The 18,058-nt window shown below is 38.8% G+C and overlaps 1 protein-coding gene across 5 annotated transcripts in view; it reads right to left on the minus strand.

The window, feature by feature from the left end:
* septin9a (septin 9a) overlaps nt 1-18,058 on the minus strand; it is an 87,433-nt gene that overhangs the window by 33,720 nt on the left and 35,655 nt on the right. For 3 of the 5 annotated variants that reach the window (XM_067417857.1, XM_067417894.1, XM_067417866.1), the window contains one exon: nt 14,707-15,390. In XM_067417857.1, the coding sequence (XP_067273958.1) occupies nt 14,707-15,390 (684 nt within the window). Of the gene's footprint in view, nt 1-14,706; nt 15,391-15,838; nt 15,997-16,032; nt 16,233-18,058 lie in introns of those variants that run through there. The other 2 variants (XM_067417887.1, XM_067417876.1) reach the window with 2 other exon arrangements.

Consider the following 18,058-nt stretch of genomic DNA (forward strand, 5'->3'; position numbering starts at 1 on the left):
TCCTCGTATTTGCCAAACTTATTGGAGCCTCCCTAACCAGTAGTCATATGTCTGTCTACTCTGCATTTCTCCAACACAACAGAAAAAGAAAGAAAGACTGGCACATCACAGCAGGCCACCAAGGGAATGCCCATTATCATGACGTATGCAGAAACGGCTATATCAGATGACTAATCACTCAACATGCTTCACAACAAACAACAAGAGTGTCACTTTACAACATCTTGTCTCCTCATCCTTCTGACTGCACAATGACCCCAGCCTCAGATCCAGTGCTAATTTGTCTGATCAACAGCTTGGCCCGCACTGCTGGGATTGGGTTTATCCCCTGAAGAACATGCAGATAGACAGAGAGGAACAGATATCATTATTCCCGCTGGATGCCAAGAGACATGATATGCCCACAAGCTGATGTCATAAACCGTGCCAGCTTGTCCATCTGGCCCTAGGTGTGGAGAGGATGGGGGTGAGGGGTACAGCTGGCACAGAGGGTCTCTGACCCTGACACAAGGGCAGGGGAGACAGCTGTACATGCTTATCCCCAGTCAAAACCGCAAGGCCAAGTTGAGAAAGAGGAAGCCTGGGGTTTGTAAAAGGATAAGAGCTGCAGAAATCACACACTCACAGTTGTGGCAGGCCCCCTTCACACCACGGCCCCGCAGAGTCAGGACCAACAGCCAGAACTGACAGTGAGATTACGGACTCTAAAGCCTTCATACTGAGTCTATGAGTTTGTTTGTTGCCTTTGATATGTTTCTTTTTAAACACTACCATTCTGCCACTGATCATTTCATATGTAATATTGATGTTTTGTCAAAATTAGAATCCATCAGGTAAAATTGGTAAAATTATTTTAAATGATTGCCTAATTTTGATTACATTTAAAGTTGTCACAGAGGTACAGAATATGTCAAATTTAGTTGTATTACAAATTGCAAATAAATCACTATTATTTGTTGTAAAAGAAAGAAAGTGTAGTGAAAAAATATTAACATAAAATATATTTCTTAAAAAAGACTGCCCAGGCCACAGTCATGGGCTGTGTCTTAAACCGGCCCCTATTTGAGGGGAAAGCCATTTAAAAGTTGTCACCAAAAACATAATGGACATTAAGTGCACTAATTCAATCCCACAATGCACCGCAATGAGTGCACACTTCTGTACGATCAATGGCTAGAGAATACCCATAATGCACTGTGAGAGTCGTGAGCGGAATTAATTCCTGTGTCTCTCCAGAAGATGGCACTGAATCCTTCATCCATGCATCTTCCAAAACATGCTGATCCAGCATAATATCATAAGAGGTATCAATTTGTTTTATTGATCATTTAATTTTAATTAAGGTTTATACATGCTAAATCCATGACAGAGTTCAAGATAAATCGTTTCATAACACTTTAAAAAAAATTCAGGTCTCTGATCACAAGTGACTGATCACATCTAAATTTTTCAGTTGGGCAAATTGAATTTCTGTGATTTAAATTGCATTAATGTGATCAGTCACTAGAAAATGTTTAATTGCAGACTCTTTTTTTTACAGTGTACTGGAGCTGCCAGTTGGCTAAGTTTCAAATGATTACTAAACAGCAAGCAGAAATTATGCAAGAGCATCAACTCTTCCATGCCCAAATTCATTAAGTGTCCAAATTCACTCAACACTTGTTTTCATTCGCTCACTCAAGTGGACTATATTAGTAATTTAGGGAATAGTGAATGAGGGTATATGGGGTGATTTTGTGATTTTGAACAAAGCAATTAAAAACATACACTTCAGATTTTATATTCCTAGCATTACATAACCCAAAACAAAGCTGGAAAAAATTATTGAACAGACCAACTCTAAATCATTGTGATAAGCGTAATGACAGTCTGCCAAATGTTACAACAATCTGAAATGTATACCAATATGCTGAATTACAAGAAAAAAAAACAAATTCATAACATATGAATACAATTTTTTTTTACATGGGAAACACTGATTGAGCAGCAAACCTCAGAGGGCGGCTGCCACCCTGTTTTCCAGAGCTGTTGGGAATGTAGAGTCATGGTGAGGAGGCTGTTAGAGAAAACAGAGTTAGATGCAGTCAAAGGCCTGTTTGTCCCCATGTGTCCGAAACCGCTGCATGCTTCATGCAGACAAGAAACCACCACTCGCTTCCGCACCACACAGCAGCTCTTTTGTTCTCACCAGCACAGAGCCTGAGGAGGAGACATGTGAACCCTTGTTGGAAGATGACTTAGGAAAACTGCTGCATCTAGACCGATTCCCATTTCTAAACATCTCCCTCAGATCAGAGATCTATTCTAGGCCAGTGGTTCTCAGTAAAAATAAAATACATTTTAAATATATGGTTTTAAACAAGTTGACTCACTTCATGATTAGTAATCCTATTAAGCTTGGATATTTCTTAATTCCTAATGTAAAATCTATATGTTCTGAAAACCACTGATAGGCCAAGGTGACTTACTAACCTCAGGATCAACTCTTTCTGTGGGAGAGGAGAAAGAAAGGGAAGCTTCAAATCAACGAGTTAATATAGAACCGCTGACCGAAGAGAAAACATCCACACACACACACACACACACACACACACACACACACACACACACACACACACACACACACACACACACACACACACACACACACACACACACACACACACACGTATCAAAACTATGTAAACTCCTACTGCTTGTGTGAATCGAGGGGGATGCGACCAAAGAGAAATAAACTCTTGATATTAGCATTTCAAAGCTGCCACAGTAAAGTCAATTTCAAATGAAGCATGCAGGCGTCTCACGAGGCGGTGTGTGTGACGTGGTCCTGAGGGAAGCACACATGGGGGGAGTCAAAGGGATATTTCAGAATTAAAATTTCTACCACCATAGTCTACCACAGAGGTTTCTCTATGATTTTTGTGATTTAAAACACCACAGAGCTCACAGATCACAGGCTACTCCCTCTGCACTGAAATGCACCTATTATTTTCCTTAAACCAACACCAAACAAAGCACTGCAAACATTTTTAGTCACACATGAGTATCCATAACAGTATCAATAACAGTATCAAAGTATAATTAAATTCACCGGAAAATCAATTAATTAACACAAAAGGTTCAGAGGATTTTTAATCGAGGGTGCCTGAATTATACATAAACAAACCGCAATGTTTTCATCTTGATCTCACAGATAAGAACTATCCATAACTTGCTCATATAACCTTTAAACATATATATATATATATATATATATATATATATATATATATATATATATATATATATATATATATATATATATATATATATATATATATATATATATATATATATCAGTGGTTCTCAACAGTGTTGAGGGGATGAACGCGAGCAGGGCGGGGCTAAGAGCTGTGAGAATGGAGCAAGGCTGGTGGCACGACTGTTAATGGAAGACTTTTTTTTTTTTTTTTTGCAGTGCTGAGGAGGTAGGGCACCACCAGAAGCGGTGACCGGATGGAGAGTTCGCTGCTGTGCTCCTGGCTCGAGGTGAGGTGGCTGCCGTCCTTGAGGGGAAGAAGGAGCTTCCGCTGTTCACCGGAGGCCACACCTGCTGCCGTCTACCATAATGGAGGAGAAACAGGCAGACAAAAGGGACAGGGAGCTCACTGCCGGACGCCCATAGTCAGAGGAGCCGTCCAATGAGGAGTGTCAATAGCACCACGAACCGTACCACAATTGTTTTTCTCTTTCTCTCTTTTCCGATCTCATCTCAGTCTCTTTGCATCAATCCATCTCCTTTTTTCTCAGTCCTTCTGTCCTTAGCCCCAGGTACTGCAGCCGCCATGGCTGGTCCCTGGGGCCTCATTTATAAAACTGTGCGTAGGATCCCTACTAAAAATGTACGAGTGCCAAAAGCCAAAAATTGCGTACGCCTAAAAAAAAGTTTTAATAAAAAAATGGATTTTTAAAACTGTGCACCTGTAAGCAATGTTCCCTTTATAAATCACAGATCACACGCAGATGTGCGTACATGAACAAGCCTCATATCCCGCCATGTACACGGCCATTTTTAACCATAAATAGTCAATGCAAATCCCCTCATGAATGCTGATTGGCATGTAAATGAGAGTGGAATCCCGGAAAACCGGCATGCGACCCGCCAATTAATTAATTATTCAAAGAAAGTGAAAACGTGTACTTCTGTTACTTTGAATAATGGCAACAGGTAAGAAAAGGGGGGGGGGGGGGGGGATAACGTAAATTCCTCAGACACTGAGATTGAAACACTTGTAGGGGAGGTGGAGGCTCGGAAAACTGAGTTATTTGGTGGCCACAGCAGTGGGGTCACAAATAAAAAGAAGCAGTTCAAGTGTGTCAGTGGGACAGAACGGAAAGTTGCAGAATTAAAGAAAAAATGGTCCGACCTGAAGCTATACTCATTTTTTACCAACATATTACATTTGTGTTTTATTAGGCTATATATAAATAGCAATATTGATTTTCAAAAAGTTTTATTTACATGTACTTACAGTAGGCCTATGCAAAATATGTGAAATAAAGATTATGATTCATTCAAGGTGAAGGCAAAGATAAAACTGTCCTCCCACCGCCAGAGCGTGGCTGCAACTGAACACATGCTTCTTCATGACGGTTTTGTAATGAACACCATAATAGTGGACTGATGATGAGTAGCGATTGTGCTTCATGACTGTATTTGCAGAATTCGACATTTTATGATACATGTACATTAAGGAAAATATTCCGTTTTACACCGTTCTGCAGTTATTTAATAAAAGGGTACGTCATGCCATTCTGTATCACATGCAGTCGCACACCTCCTCCTGCACTCCCATTGTGGACGGTAAGGCAGCGCTGATTATTAGTATATTTTTTTTAATACATTTTGAATTACGTTTAGATTTTACTAGTTGTATATAGCCTAAAACAATCAGCACAAATATCACTGTTGGATATAATCTTCATGATAATTTGGATATAACGTATGAATATGAAATTAAATGTCATTAATTCTTATAATCATTCTTCTCAGATATATTTTCTACAATCTAACTTCAGTACAAAACCTCACTATCTGTGTCGCCGATTCCCTTTGTCTGGAGAATTCTCCCGTCATTCTCCCGTCAAGTTTTTTTATAGATCACAACCTTTGCGTGGGAACTGGTGTACGTATGTTTCCAGCCCCGTTTTGTGCGTACGCACACTTTATAAATGAGACCCCTGGGGAGTAGAGCACACTCTCGAGGGTAACCCCTGGTCTGCGAGTGGCAAGCAGGGCAGGGCAGACAGCCATGGGAATGGAGCAAGGCCTCGAGTTACTCATGTATAAAAGGAGGACTGACAACATTGGAGGCAGAGAGAGGACCAGGCCTGGACTATTAATGTTGTGTCATCCACGATGGTCTGCCACTTTACTTTTGTTTAGTTTATTTTGATATATTAAAGTGTGTGAAATGTTAACCAGTTCCCACCTCCTTCCCTGAGCTTCAACTTCTTAGAGAGTGTTTCAAAAGGCTTAAAAAATCTTGATACATGATTAGTATGAAAGTACATGATTTCTAGATGATTTCTAGCCTCCGAAACCACATTCGGCCAAATGTTGCTTTATTACAACAACACAACATCTAACACCCCAACAACCACAGATTTGTTTGAATGGAGAAAATGAGGCCACATTTTAGCACAGCATCACAATATAGTGATAATGTAGTGGATGTCTACATATGAAAAAGCTACTGCATTTAAGTATTTCAGTGTTAATATATACCACATTGAATCATATGTTACAGAGCTCTGATCTTAAAAACAGGTTTGTTGAACTGCCATGACTGAAATATGGCCTAATATCTTCACCTGATGGAAAAAAGTAAGACTTGTGAAGAACAGTGACTCCTACTGGCACTTAAAGCAGCTGCAGAGAAAGAGAAAAAGAGAGGGTGCAAGCGAGAGGTATTTTGATAGTGTAGCTCACACAACCCTAATATTTCGACCTGACATAACTTATGAGTGGAAATGTAATTTCTGTGAAGCACAAAATCACCATCAAAACCACATCCTGTATTTCTGACTTCACATACTCACAGTCAAGTAGTTCTTGAGATCCACTCCTTCCTCAACTCATTCTTTATATTCTGCATAAAGTCTGAGCCTAAAATAGTTTAAATTAAATTGATATTGATATATATTACTACATATTGCCAGCACCTTTTCAGAGACACACAAAATGTGATAGAGGGAGGGAATAGTTCTGGACTGAGTAATAACCCACCAAAGCCAAATCCAACAGTGTGTGTGTGCGTATGTGTGTGTGTGTGTGTGTGTGTGTGTGTGTGTGTGTGTGTGTGTGTGTGTGTGTGTGTGTGTGTGTGTGTGTGTATCACTAAAGGAAAAGTTTGCTGAAATCAATGTAATCAATACAAACGTCCAAATAATCTGCTTTCGTTTTCAAACTGCTCGTCTCTGACCAGGCAGCTGAAGGGAAAAAGCTGAAAATGTGACACACAGATGTCTGAAAGCACAGATTAGGTAAAGTACTGGGATCGCTTGGCAAACTGTGACATTAACTTCAGCATCAATGACTAGCGCTAACCTCCAGATCACCCTCTCTCGCTCTCATTGTTTCTCAGTCTCCTCGGTAACTTCTTACACAAGGAAAAAAAAGAAAACAAAAAAAGATGGAAACTTCTAGATCATCCCATCGCTGACATTCGCAGGGCTCTCTGAGGAGAAATGTGTGCCAAACACAGTAAAATTAAGAGCGCTCCTAGCATTCCACTCCTCTCAGGAACTCACTCCTTTAAGTCCTCTAGAAAAGATGCATGGTCATCTAGTGTACTTAAAGGTGAAGTAGTGGACGATAGTCTGCAATTTGTCCGACAATAAAAGCGATGTGTGTAATTTGTTGAAGTATTTATCAAAGTATTTTACATGGTATACAAGTTTAATTTGTAAAGACAACTAAAAGTAAAACATTTGCAGGTTGACTCTCCCAAAACGTATACATGCTGTGATGCTATCAAAACATTGAACTAAGAATCCAGACCTTCATGGTGTGAATCTGGCAAAGGGACAATACGTTTTAGTGACCAGTGGCAGAGGTAAGGAAGTTCAGGAAACCTGTTTGACTTTTTATTGCTTCAAAATGTTTATTTCAGCTGCACTGTAAAAAAGTACATGTGACAACATGTGTTTTTACATTGTTTTAAGTTATCAAAATATGTTAAGAAATGTTAAACTTTTTTTATAACTTCTACAAGATGCAACTCTTTTTTTAAAAGTCAATTAACATAATCTAAGTTTACTTAAGTTAACTTAAACATCTAAGTCAATTGTACTTAATTTCAGGCTGTGACTTTTTACAGCATGGAATCTGCAATGTACAGTATTTATAGGTAAATTTATGGGGTACTGCAAAAAAAAACCTTTTACAGCCCACGTGATCAAAGAGTTGCGCGCGCATTTTGGCAACGGAAGTGGTGTTTTTCCCTAGTGGTTCTAACGTGTTAGCAACTCCGAAAGTTTATCAAAACGGTTTCCCAGCATCAAAATGTCTGGCTGTTGCGTTTTCGGTTGCACTAATCGCTATTCCACCAATGGGCTTAAGTTTTATAGGATTCCGACAGGATCACGGCCGTTTCAGAAGAACCGACGGTACCTGTGGCTGCAGGCGAATAATGCATTGATTGGAACGAGGACATAAAAATGCTTGCATAAAAAAATTTCATTTGTAAATCATTTACTGCACTTGAAACTTAATTATTTATAATAAACCTCCCAACATTGGCTGCCACTGGTGTGTATAATGTACACCGGATAGTATACCAGTTCTTTTCACAGAAAAGCTCTGTTTGGGGGATTTAAATTACTGGATGACAAAACGTCAGAAAACGTGATCATAGCATGGTTAAATGCAGAATTTCTCTCATTTTGTTTTAGTCTTCTTATTGAAAGCATTTAAAGTAGCGTCTAACTATAAGCTTTAAAGCAAAGCCCAATGCGAACTATTGTCATGGTATCGATCTCTTACTATATTTAGAACCTAATGTAAATGAGAAATTGTGTCGGCATGACCGCAATAACATTCTATGCTTTATAAAAATAAAATAAAATTGGGAGTGCATTTTGCATTTCATATGTAAATAATTATTTATTTCTTGTAGGTGTAAAGAATAGCAGCTAATGTGGAGAAAAGTCCTTTAAGAAGACATTTTAAGTCAAGTGCCAAAGACAATTACCACAAAACTTAATTAGGATCTTAGTAACCTTCAAATCATAATGTGTTTGGAATCAAAACCCATTTAAAATGACCTTACAGATTCAGATTCAATGGTTTCAGCCACAGTAAGTAGGTCTCTAATACTTAGATGGGTCAGCAGATTTATGGATCAGATCAGTTCCACAGAAGAAAGTCATACACATTAGGAACAATGTGAAAGTGAGTATATTGAAGAATTAGCATGCCATTTAAATGGCTTTGGCCTTAGAACACATGGATGTGTCCAGACTACTTCCTGAAGTCAGAGTGGAGGTCAATTTTAAGTAAAACAGGAGGTAAATGTGAAGTGATGTAAAACTCTTTCCCCATTCATTTCAGCCTTGGGCAAAGAGCAGCATGGCAGTGATGGCCTATATGTGACACCTTCTCTCTTTCTGCCCCCAGCTACTTGGAAACGTGGGTCATAGTTTTAACACGCCCATGAGCAAACTTAAAGGGCTCCTGCAAATGCTGGGAGCATTTCTGTGCCGTTTACCACGTTGAGTCCTAAGGAAATAGAGCAAGGTCAGCCAGTCACAGCTGATGGCTCAAGGAAGGAAGCTTGTGCGAATGTGTGCATGACTGAGTGAGTGTTTGTGTAAGAATATGAACTCCATTTTAGATCACTTCCTGATGAAGCTAACAAAGCAAGAGCTTTTTTGTAATATATCCTCCAAACGTGCTCAACTACACCATTTTTTAGAAGAAAAATACATTTTAAATCTAAAACATACAAAAGGGAAATTTGAAGAAAACCAAAGCTAAATCACTGCAATGTAAGTATCACATGTGAACAATATTTTAACATTTTTATTATTTCCAGTCTAGCTGGAATTGTCAAGATAAGTTATGCAAAGCTAAACATGTTTAAATGTAATTTACACCACATGCACAATATGCAAGTTGGAAATGTTTCAGGAAAATAAATACAAAAATTGCAGTTGGACGTTTTAGAGGGCAAGTCAGATAAACTACTCAAAAACCCTCTTAAAACACACTTTTCACAGTTCCCAGGGCCAAAGAAGCTGATATTTGAAGAAACACCCACACATGAAATGAATAGACATAAAAATGCTCAGTTATCCCCCGGTATAACAAATGTCCAGGTGGCAGACAGCCTAGTTCTACACCATAACAATATGTATTAATGCCACAACATCCCTATGCAATATGCAAATACAATTTCCAAATGCTTGCTGTTGGTCCAGTGTATCAGCAGAACAAATTCAAGAGGTCTGTTGGCTGGCTGGGGTCTAATCAGAGGTCACACCTCATTTAAGAGAAAATTGGCATGACAAGAGTCAGTCCCTGCAGGGATATAAATTTTCATTAGCCGCAGGGTTGAGGGAGAAGGGAATACACACACACAACAAATGCAGGTCACTGAAGGTATTCCACCAATTTCTCTGTGACTAGCAAAAAAGGCATGCTCTATTAAAAATAGAGAATAAAAGATACAAGAGTTAGAGAACCTTACAGTGTACAAATCCCCTTGCAGAATATTCACTAATCAATACTATTTGAATTGTTCCTTTTAGACATTTTTAAATAAATAATGATCATCATTCGGAAGGGAATTATTTTTGGAATGTTATCATTGTACATATTACGATCAAAATAGTTCATGAAGAAACTTTCAATAACAAAACTAGCTGTTCTGATAGAACTCCTTTCCTCACAACTTCTTTTTGGGTGATCTGAATCTGAAAGAATTTTCCCACAAACATTCACAGGGGGAATTTATAAAGCAGGATGGCAGAAACAGACGAACAGTCACCTGGTAAATGTGTCATTCTGTTCAGCTCATTGTGAAAGCTCAACTCCCTCTCACAGCCCTAAGAGTCACAATCAAGTCATCCAGCAGTCACTGTTCAAGCAATGAATGCTCAAAACAGATTTAAACCACAAACTAGTGTCACAAAGTGAGTAAACCCTCTTCATCATCTGTTAAAGGTCATGGATCGGAAGCAAAAGTAAAGCTTTCTTGCAATATCAAGTATGACACCAGCTTCTGGTATCAATATATAAATCCAGGCAACATGAATGAAAAGAAACTGGATACAGTGGACAATAGATTCAGTGTTTGTTTTATTGGTGATTAATCTAATTTAACTCTAATTAAAGCATTCCGTTTCCTTTTAAAGAAATTAAAACAAAATAATGTGCAAGTGTTTAATACCTTAATAATTTGACACAATATTGTATATTAAAAAAATAACATACATACATACTATTGTTCAAAAGATCTGTAATAATGTGAAATATTACAATAAAAAAAAAATCAATTTTAGTATAATTTAAATTGAAATGTATTCCTGGTATGTCAAAGCTGGATTTTCAGCATCATTACTCCAGTCTTCAGTGTCACATGATCCTTCAGAAAGCAGTCTAATATGATGATTTACTGCTCAAATTTATTATTATTATAGATCTTGAAAAACAGTTGTGCTACTTAATAATTTTGTGGAAACTGAAAAAAAAGTTAATGATGCTTCGATGAATATAAAGCTCAAAAGAACAACAACTATTTGAAACGGAAACCTTTTGTAACATTATAAATGTCTTTACTGTCACTTTTGATCAATTCTTTGCTTCCTTGCTGAATAAAAATGTTAATTTCTTAAGAAAAATACTTTTTAAAAAAAAATATAATATGTTCTATTGCTGTCTTTCTGATGGTCTTGTCTTTATTTTTGCACACAAATGTGATATATTATACTAGAGCTTAACTAATTAAATGCTAAAAAATGAGCAAATGCTAAACTTAGCTTTAGCTTTTACTAAACATCCCTCATCTGTATGTAAAATACCCAAAGTTTCAAAATGGATTTCCCTAATAATGCATGCTGTTATAACTCGTATCACACTTGCAGCATATCAATGTACTGCAGCATATTGCTATCATATCGCTTTACATTTTCAATACAGGATACTTTTTAAAGATGCCCTGCCACACGTATTTCATTAGCCTGACGTGGTCATACTCAATTCTAGTCAGAATATGAGTCTGATACTGCTCCATTGGGCTCCTATGAGTCTGATACTGCTCCACTGGGCTCCTATGAGTCTGATACTGCTCCATTGGGCTCCTATGAGTCTGATTCTGCTCCATTGGGCTCCTATGAGTCTGATACTGCTCCATTGGGCTCCTATGAGTCTGATACTGCTCCATTGGGCTCCTATGAGTCTGATACTGCCCCATTGGGCTCCTATGAGTCTGATACTGCTCCATTGGGCTCCTATGAGTCTGTAACTGCCCCATTGGGCTCCTATGAGTCTGATACTGCTCCATTGGGCTCCTATGAGTCTGATACTGCTCCATTGGGCTCCTATGAGTCTGATACTGCCCCATTGGGCTCCTATGAGTCTGATACTGCCCCATTGGGATTACGGGGTGTGTTTCAACTGAACCAGGAAAGACATCGATTGGATAGACCAACAACAAATCAGAGTAACGGAGCGACGCATAACAATAGTTGTCAAATGTCAACAGAACTCAAATTCACTTTGTTGCCAAGTCTGCCATAAAACTTGGCAACCCTGTCTGCACACACACGCTGGAATAAGTAACTTTAGAAGAAAAAGAGTGTAAACGATCTTTGCCGGTGTTATAAAAAAAGAATTTAAGGATACACAGAGTACTTACCAACATGATCATCATTTCAGAGAGAAATAGTAAAGATGAATGCATATATAAAAAAGTTCTTCGTTTAGGATTAGAACAAATTCAACCCAAGCGCCTTTGATGACGTGGATGATTGTTACTGTTCATCATCTGTCCGTCATTGTCTAAAGCCCGCCCTGACAAATTTCCATAATTACTCCTCTATGGATCAAGTCCAGACCAAATTGCCCAAGCTCAAATGTTGTGGGCGGGGTTGAGTTCAACTGGCTTCCAGGCTACTTCTTTTGTGGTAATATCTGAAGTTCTACCATGGGACTTTAAAACATTTTTTGTTGAAAAATTGCCTTGGTTACCTTGTTTTAAGCTATTCTAGTGTGATATAGAAAGCCTGCGAGAGAAGACCAGTTCTCATTAATATTTAACAAGCTAAGCTGCTTGACTCTGATTGGCAAACAGCTAGCCAATGAGAGCATGGCTATCAGCATCTTTACCCAGGGCAACAAGTACAGGAATTTTGTTTACTATCGTCTGGAATCGCTGCAGAAATTGCTTCTTTAGGTATATAGCCATATGATGTTCAGCCATCCTTACTGTTTATGAAAACGGTCACTGACTAATTCTATGGGCGCTGTCTCAACAGGGTGAGTTCATGAATAGTAATAAATTCAGGCAACACCATGTCAGTCAGACTGACCAGCTTTTTAAAATTGCGTGATTTTTTCCGCTTATTTCTTTTCAGTGACTAGAGCTGAATGAAGAGGTAGAAGTTCATTTTCACATTTACAACAAAACAAAAACACAAATACAAGTAAAAACGTTTTTTTTTGTGGCAGGGCACCTTTAACATTTGTTACTCAGAGGTCAGTTCATTTTTACTATTTCCCCCCCTCATCGAGACACTTTACAGAGACTCATTTGGCCTGCCTGGCACTTAGTGCTTTATCTTTCTCTGCTTCTCCTTATCTGGGCTGTGTCAGCAGAGCTCTGCTCGCTACAGCCACGCTGAGGCTGTGCAGGAACACTAATTAAACCCAAATGTGCCGCATGCTTCCTGGATCACATCCTGAAAAGCTTTTCCATCTCTTTCAGTGTTTCAGTCCTATGTTATACTCAAACTTAAGAGAAGTACAATTGGGCTCAGGACACAGTCACCCACAAAAACAGGAAAATAACATTGAAAAAACAGAGAAAAACATTGTGTCTAAAGCATATGCTTTCTTTTCAATACAGTCAATTGAGCATTTCTAGGTGAACACATCAGAAGAAACAAACCAATCATGATATAACTACCATGTATACGACGCAGTCTTCTGGATACAGTGTAAAAGTTGAAATTTAAACGGTGTCTATTTTTATGCAGCACATTTTATGAACTCCAGATCTGGACAGACACACCCACCAGCTGCATGCTCAAAACAGCAAGCCCCTTAGCTAGACTGCAAGGCTGTGTTCTTACAATCTCACCCACAACAATTGTGACAGAGGGGAGAGGAAAGTCACAAGAGACTATTTATCTTTAATATGCAAATATGGAATCTGATGGAGGGGGAGGGGGCACCTTGGACCAATAACACCAATAAGAAACAGATGCTGAGTAATGGAAGCGCTCAGACAGAAAACAAGATATAGTTCACCCCAAAATTAAAATGTACTCATCCTCATGCCGTCTCAAACCCATAATACTTCCAAATATGGTTCGGTTTCTCGCACAAACCGAGAAACAAGCAAAGACATCAATGTGTCGTTGCGAGCTGCAGGAGTTAATATGAATTTATATGTGCATGTTTTTTCATAGTTCTCATACTCTCATGAGTTACCATTCACATGCATTGTACGACTGAAGAAACAAAGTCACCCCTATCTTGGATGGCTGGTGGCTAAGCAGATAAATAATCCCTATCCCTTTAAGAAAAAAAGATTTACAATGTCCAAGATTTACATGAATGCTTCTTTATTTGGTGCTTTGAAGCTTCACTAACCTTCTCCTAGTTTGGCTCAATCCACAGTATTTAGTCATGGCTTTGGAATATGGTTTATAAGCCAATGTTACACTCAGAATAACTAATACTGACACCCAAAAAACAGGCCTTTTCAGCACAATGAGTGCAAAAATAGCTATTGCTTGGGTTATGTTCAACTTTAGATCAGCAACACCACATTTTGGAAAGTTTTCATATTTCTTTTTTACTGCCTAAAAGGAATCTTGATAATCTTATTGTTGATCCAGTACTAAAACAATGCATCAGATCTGTTGATCTCACTTGAGGATGCAGTTCCAACATTCTTTCCTATGAGGAGTTTCTGTTTTTTGCATTAGCATATGCTGGATTCTGTGTGATTTGATCAATACTCAACCTGAGGAGTGCTTATAGGAAGAAGACTCTCATGGGCCCCTGCTTTTCAAAACACAAATCTTTGGCACACCTTGATTCCAGTAGAACTGACTGTAGATACAGTGGGGTTCAAAAGTCTGGGTCGACAACGGGAAATCTGGGATATAAAATCTAATTAAAACATGAAGATAGGGGTGTGTGATGATATGCATCTTCCTCAGTAATATAATTATTGTTAGTAATGCGAAATCACATTATCGAGTATGACACTCACTCTGCAAAACCAGTGTGAAGATGGCACATACATTTGATAAATATAGTTAACTTGAAAAGTGCTAAATAGATTTACTCAGACTTATAAACCCCACAGCACAGTATATGAAACAGGCTTAGCAGATACGTCAAGTGCACTTTACAGTTTAAACATCAGATCCAGATCACATTGGCATCTAGCCAGACAGCAATTTAAAAATGAAAAAGCACATGTGACTTACTCTCAAGAAGCCTTGCGGGGGCTTCATGTCCTGATGGAGGGGTTTTGTAATCATTGAAGGTAGGAGTGATGCTGGCTGCTGAGGTGAAGCTGTTCTCTGACTCCCTTGCAGGAGATGGTGTGTCCAGCTGTCTGTTTAAGTGCATCTCCGCCCGTCTAGATGGAGCGGAGATCTCTAGAGGGCTAGGAGGCTCTGCTCGCCTCTGGGAGGAAAGCTCGGGGATCCGAGATGTAGATACTGGTGGGTCTGCTCTCCTAGGGGGAGCCGGAGGTTCTTGGGGTCTGCTGTGGTTACTCTCAGCCCTTCGGTGAACCGGAGCATCTGTGGTTTTGCTCTGAAGCGAGACCTCTGGCCTCTTTAAGCCGAAGCGGGCAATACCGGGACTGGGTGAGCTGTCCACCTGCTTCGAGGAGATGTCGATGGAGAGCTCTGTCCTGCGTGACCCAGTGTCTTGGATGCGGCCCCCCGATAACTCCATGCGCCGCAGGCTGGACTTTGGAGAGCGCTGGTTGGAGGAGGAATCTGAAGCGTGTCTGGAGCTGGATTCCGAGTTGAGGGATCTCCCGTCGTAGAAGCGGCTGCTTGTAGAAGAGGTGGAGGAGCGTAGAGGGTTGGTTGTTCTGCGGGAAATAGGGGAAGGATTTGTGGATGTATCCTCCTCCACTTCAAATGACCTCTTTAGTGCTGTGAACAAATATAAACAAAAATGTGCGTAAACTTTCAAAACATAAAACAGACACAGTTAAAATAGATAACTATAAAAACTAAATACATTATTTTAAGTTATGTTAAACAAACACTTAAACTACTAAGATATTTATTCTACAAAACCTAAAACTAGGCCTATATCATATCTTAACAGGAACGATCCCAAAACAAATATGGCCTATAGGCCTAAATAAAAATAAAAGAAGCCAGACTGATATAACCAGTCAATCATTTTGAGCTGACTGATAGAAATTAAAAGCGTAAATATGTTAAACCACACAATTAAAGTTCGTACGGTCGCACTAAACTCCGTGACAATAACAAGAGAGTGAAACAAACGTTTCTTTCGCGTTGGTGGGAAAATAAACCTAAAGAGTAGGCTATCTGTTTAAAATAATTTTTGTATTTCTGTATTTTAAAATACCTGACTTCACACGTTTCAAATGTTTCTTAAACATAGCAGCTTGAGAGCGCTCGCTCACGCCAGAACACTCTGATTCGTAAACGAATCGTAATTTTGAGTCGGCACACAAACGGTTGTATCTGTCCGAGCAGGAGGCAAAACCGAGTCATTAAACCGAGAACCGCCTCTTTTAAATATGGGTGCGTCTCAATCACCTCCCAAGTTCAGTAGTCAGAGCACTGATCAGGGAATAGCATAGCCGATTGTTTGCACTTTATTTGAGCAATGAGCATTAAGGAACCACATGAGGGATGTATTTACGCGATGACATAAATTAAGCACTGAATCTATTTTAGCCGGCTCAAATGAACTGTTGAAAATAATTTATTTATTCGCGAAAACGAGTCATCCGCCGTTTTCCTTTATTCTTTCGCCAAAGCATGCTTCAAATGGTGGGGTAGCCTACCATTTTAAACGGTTAAACCTTGCCTTGATTAAAATCATTTCTCGTGATCTCTGCAGCTGCTCTATATTTTTAGGTTAGCCTATTAACACAATTTGGCCACTGTTTCAACATAAGATGTGTGTCTAAAAGTTTAGAGTTTTAAAAAACTCATATAAGTTGGACAATGTAATATGGGATTCTTAAAATATGATATATTTTCGTGGCATCTTGGTTTTAATATTTATAAACAATGGACGTTTCTTTTCTTTTTCTTGCATTATTTGTGCACTTAGAAAGCAGTAAGAGTGTTAGACCATAGTTGACCAGTAAAATTATTTTTACTCAAATAAACTCAAATAACAATGCAGTATAATAAAATAAAAAAAGTCAGGTTCATAGAAACCTAAATGTATAAATTGTTAGGCTATACCGGTAATTGATTTTAAAAAACAGCCTATAATTGACCATAATATATTTTTCTTGCCATTACATATAATGCATCGTTTTTGTCCTAAGCCCTGTTAATTTCAGACACTAGAGAGATTGCTGGCATTGCATCAAGACAAAAAAGTTTTCCTCTATGCAAACATTGATGAGTTTCTGAAACTGGAGCTGGAGAGCATTAGATTTTTTAATTATCTGCAATGTGGTGCTTCACAGAAACAGACACACAATGGCATGCTTGGTCACTCAGGACATTTGTCTGTACTAATCCCCAGGAACTTTCTAGACACTCGAGTCATGCACAGACACAGCAGTCATAGTAATGGCCAACAGCAGTGCTACGCCTTTAATATCTGAGCAGGTGGTTGCTATCCCATCCAGTTGGTCTGTACAAACATTAACCCACACATCCCTCTGTCTCTTTTGTAGAATGGCATGGCTGCTTGGCACTGTTGTTAATAACATCTCATTATTTTTTTTATTTTATTTTTTTTTGTGATTCTGGCAATATACTGGACATGTGTAACTTATTTCCAAGTGGCTCATTTTAGCAGATGGTTTTGAAGCTCAGTGACTATTTCATGACTAAAGCAGCAGTTTGGCCTAGTATACTAGTATAAAATAAACAGTATAATCTGCTCAACTCTAACCTTTTGTTCTACGCTAAAATCAAAGTTTTGCTTTTCTGGAGTCAATGAGTGCTGGATGGATGCAAACTTCAAGGCATCAAATTCACTGCTGGATCTAAGTTCAGTGTGGGAGAAGATCAGTGTTTAAAGTTCTATTGGCAGCTGTATTCATCAGAAATAAACGATAGCTGTTTGTGCGCGATAAAATATTTAGTCAGCTATGGGACAAATTATGAATGTTAAGAATACCTGCATATCCTAGGGTAAAGGTATTCTTAAACCATCTTGAAAACTTAAACATGCAACAGACATATTAGGCACACAAGTGTTGCTATTGTTAAATAAATTAGTTTTTTTAAATTAAGCTGGATTTATACACACACACACACACACACACACACACACACACACACACACACACACACACACACACACACACACACACACACACACTTTAAAATAAAAATATTAGAAAGGTGTCCATTATGAACCTCAGTGTTTTACGTCATCCTTTTCAGTGGCATGCTTATCATAACACAACAGGACTTGTCGACCCCAATGCACATGGATCCAGTTTCTCCCAAAACACAGGAAAAATGACCTCCGGTCAGCAGGACAGGATGGAAGCTGATGGTCCTGTTTTACAGTACCTCCCTTGCATTTGGATAAGGAAATGAGGCCTGCCTGGCATTTGATTCATTTTGAGAGATTTTTTCCCCCCTT

Source organism: Pseudorasbora parva, chromosome 2 (genome assembly GCF_024679245.1).
Source record: "Pseudorasbora parva isolate DD20220531a chromosome 2, ASM2467924v1, whole genome shotgun sequence".
In the NCBI taxonomy this organism is placed as follows: Eukaryota; Metazoa; Chordata; class Actinopteri; order Cypriniformes; family Gobionidae; genus Pseudorasbora; species Pseudorasbora parva.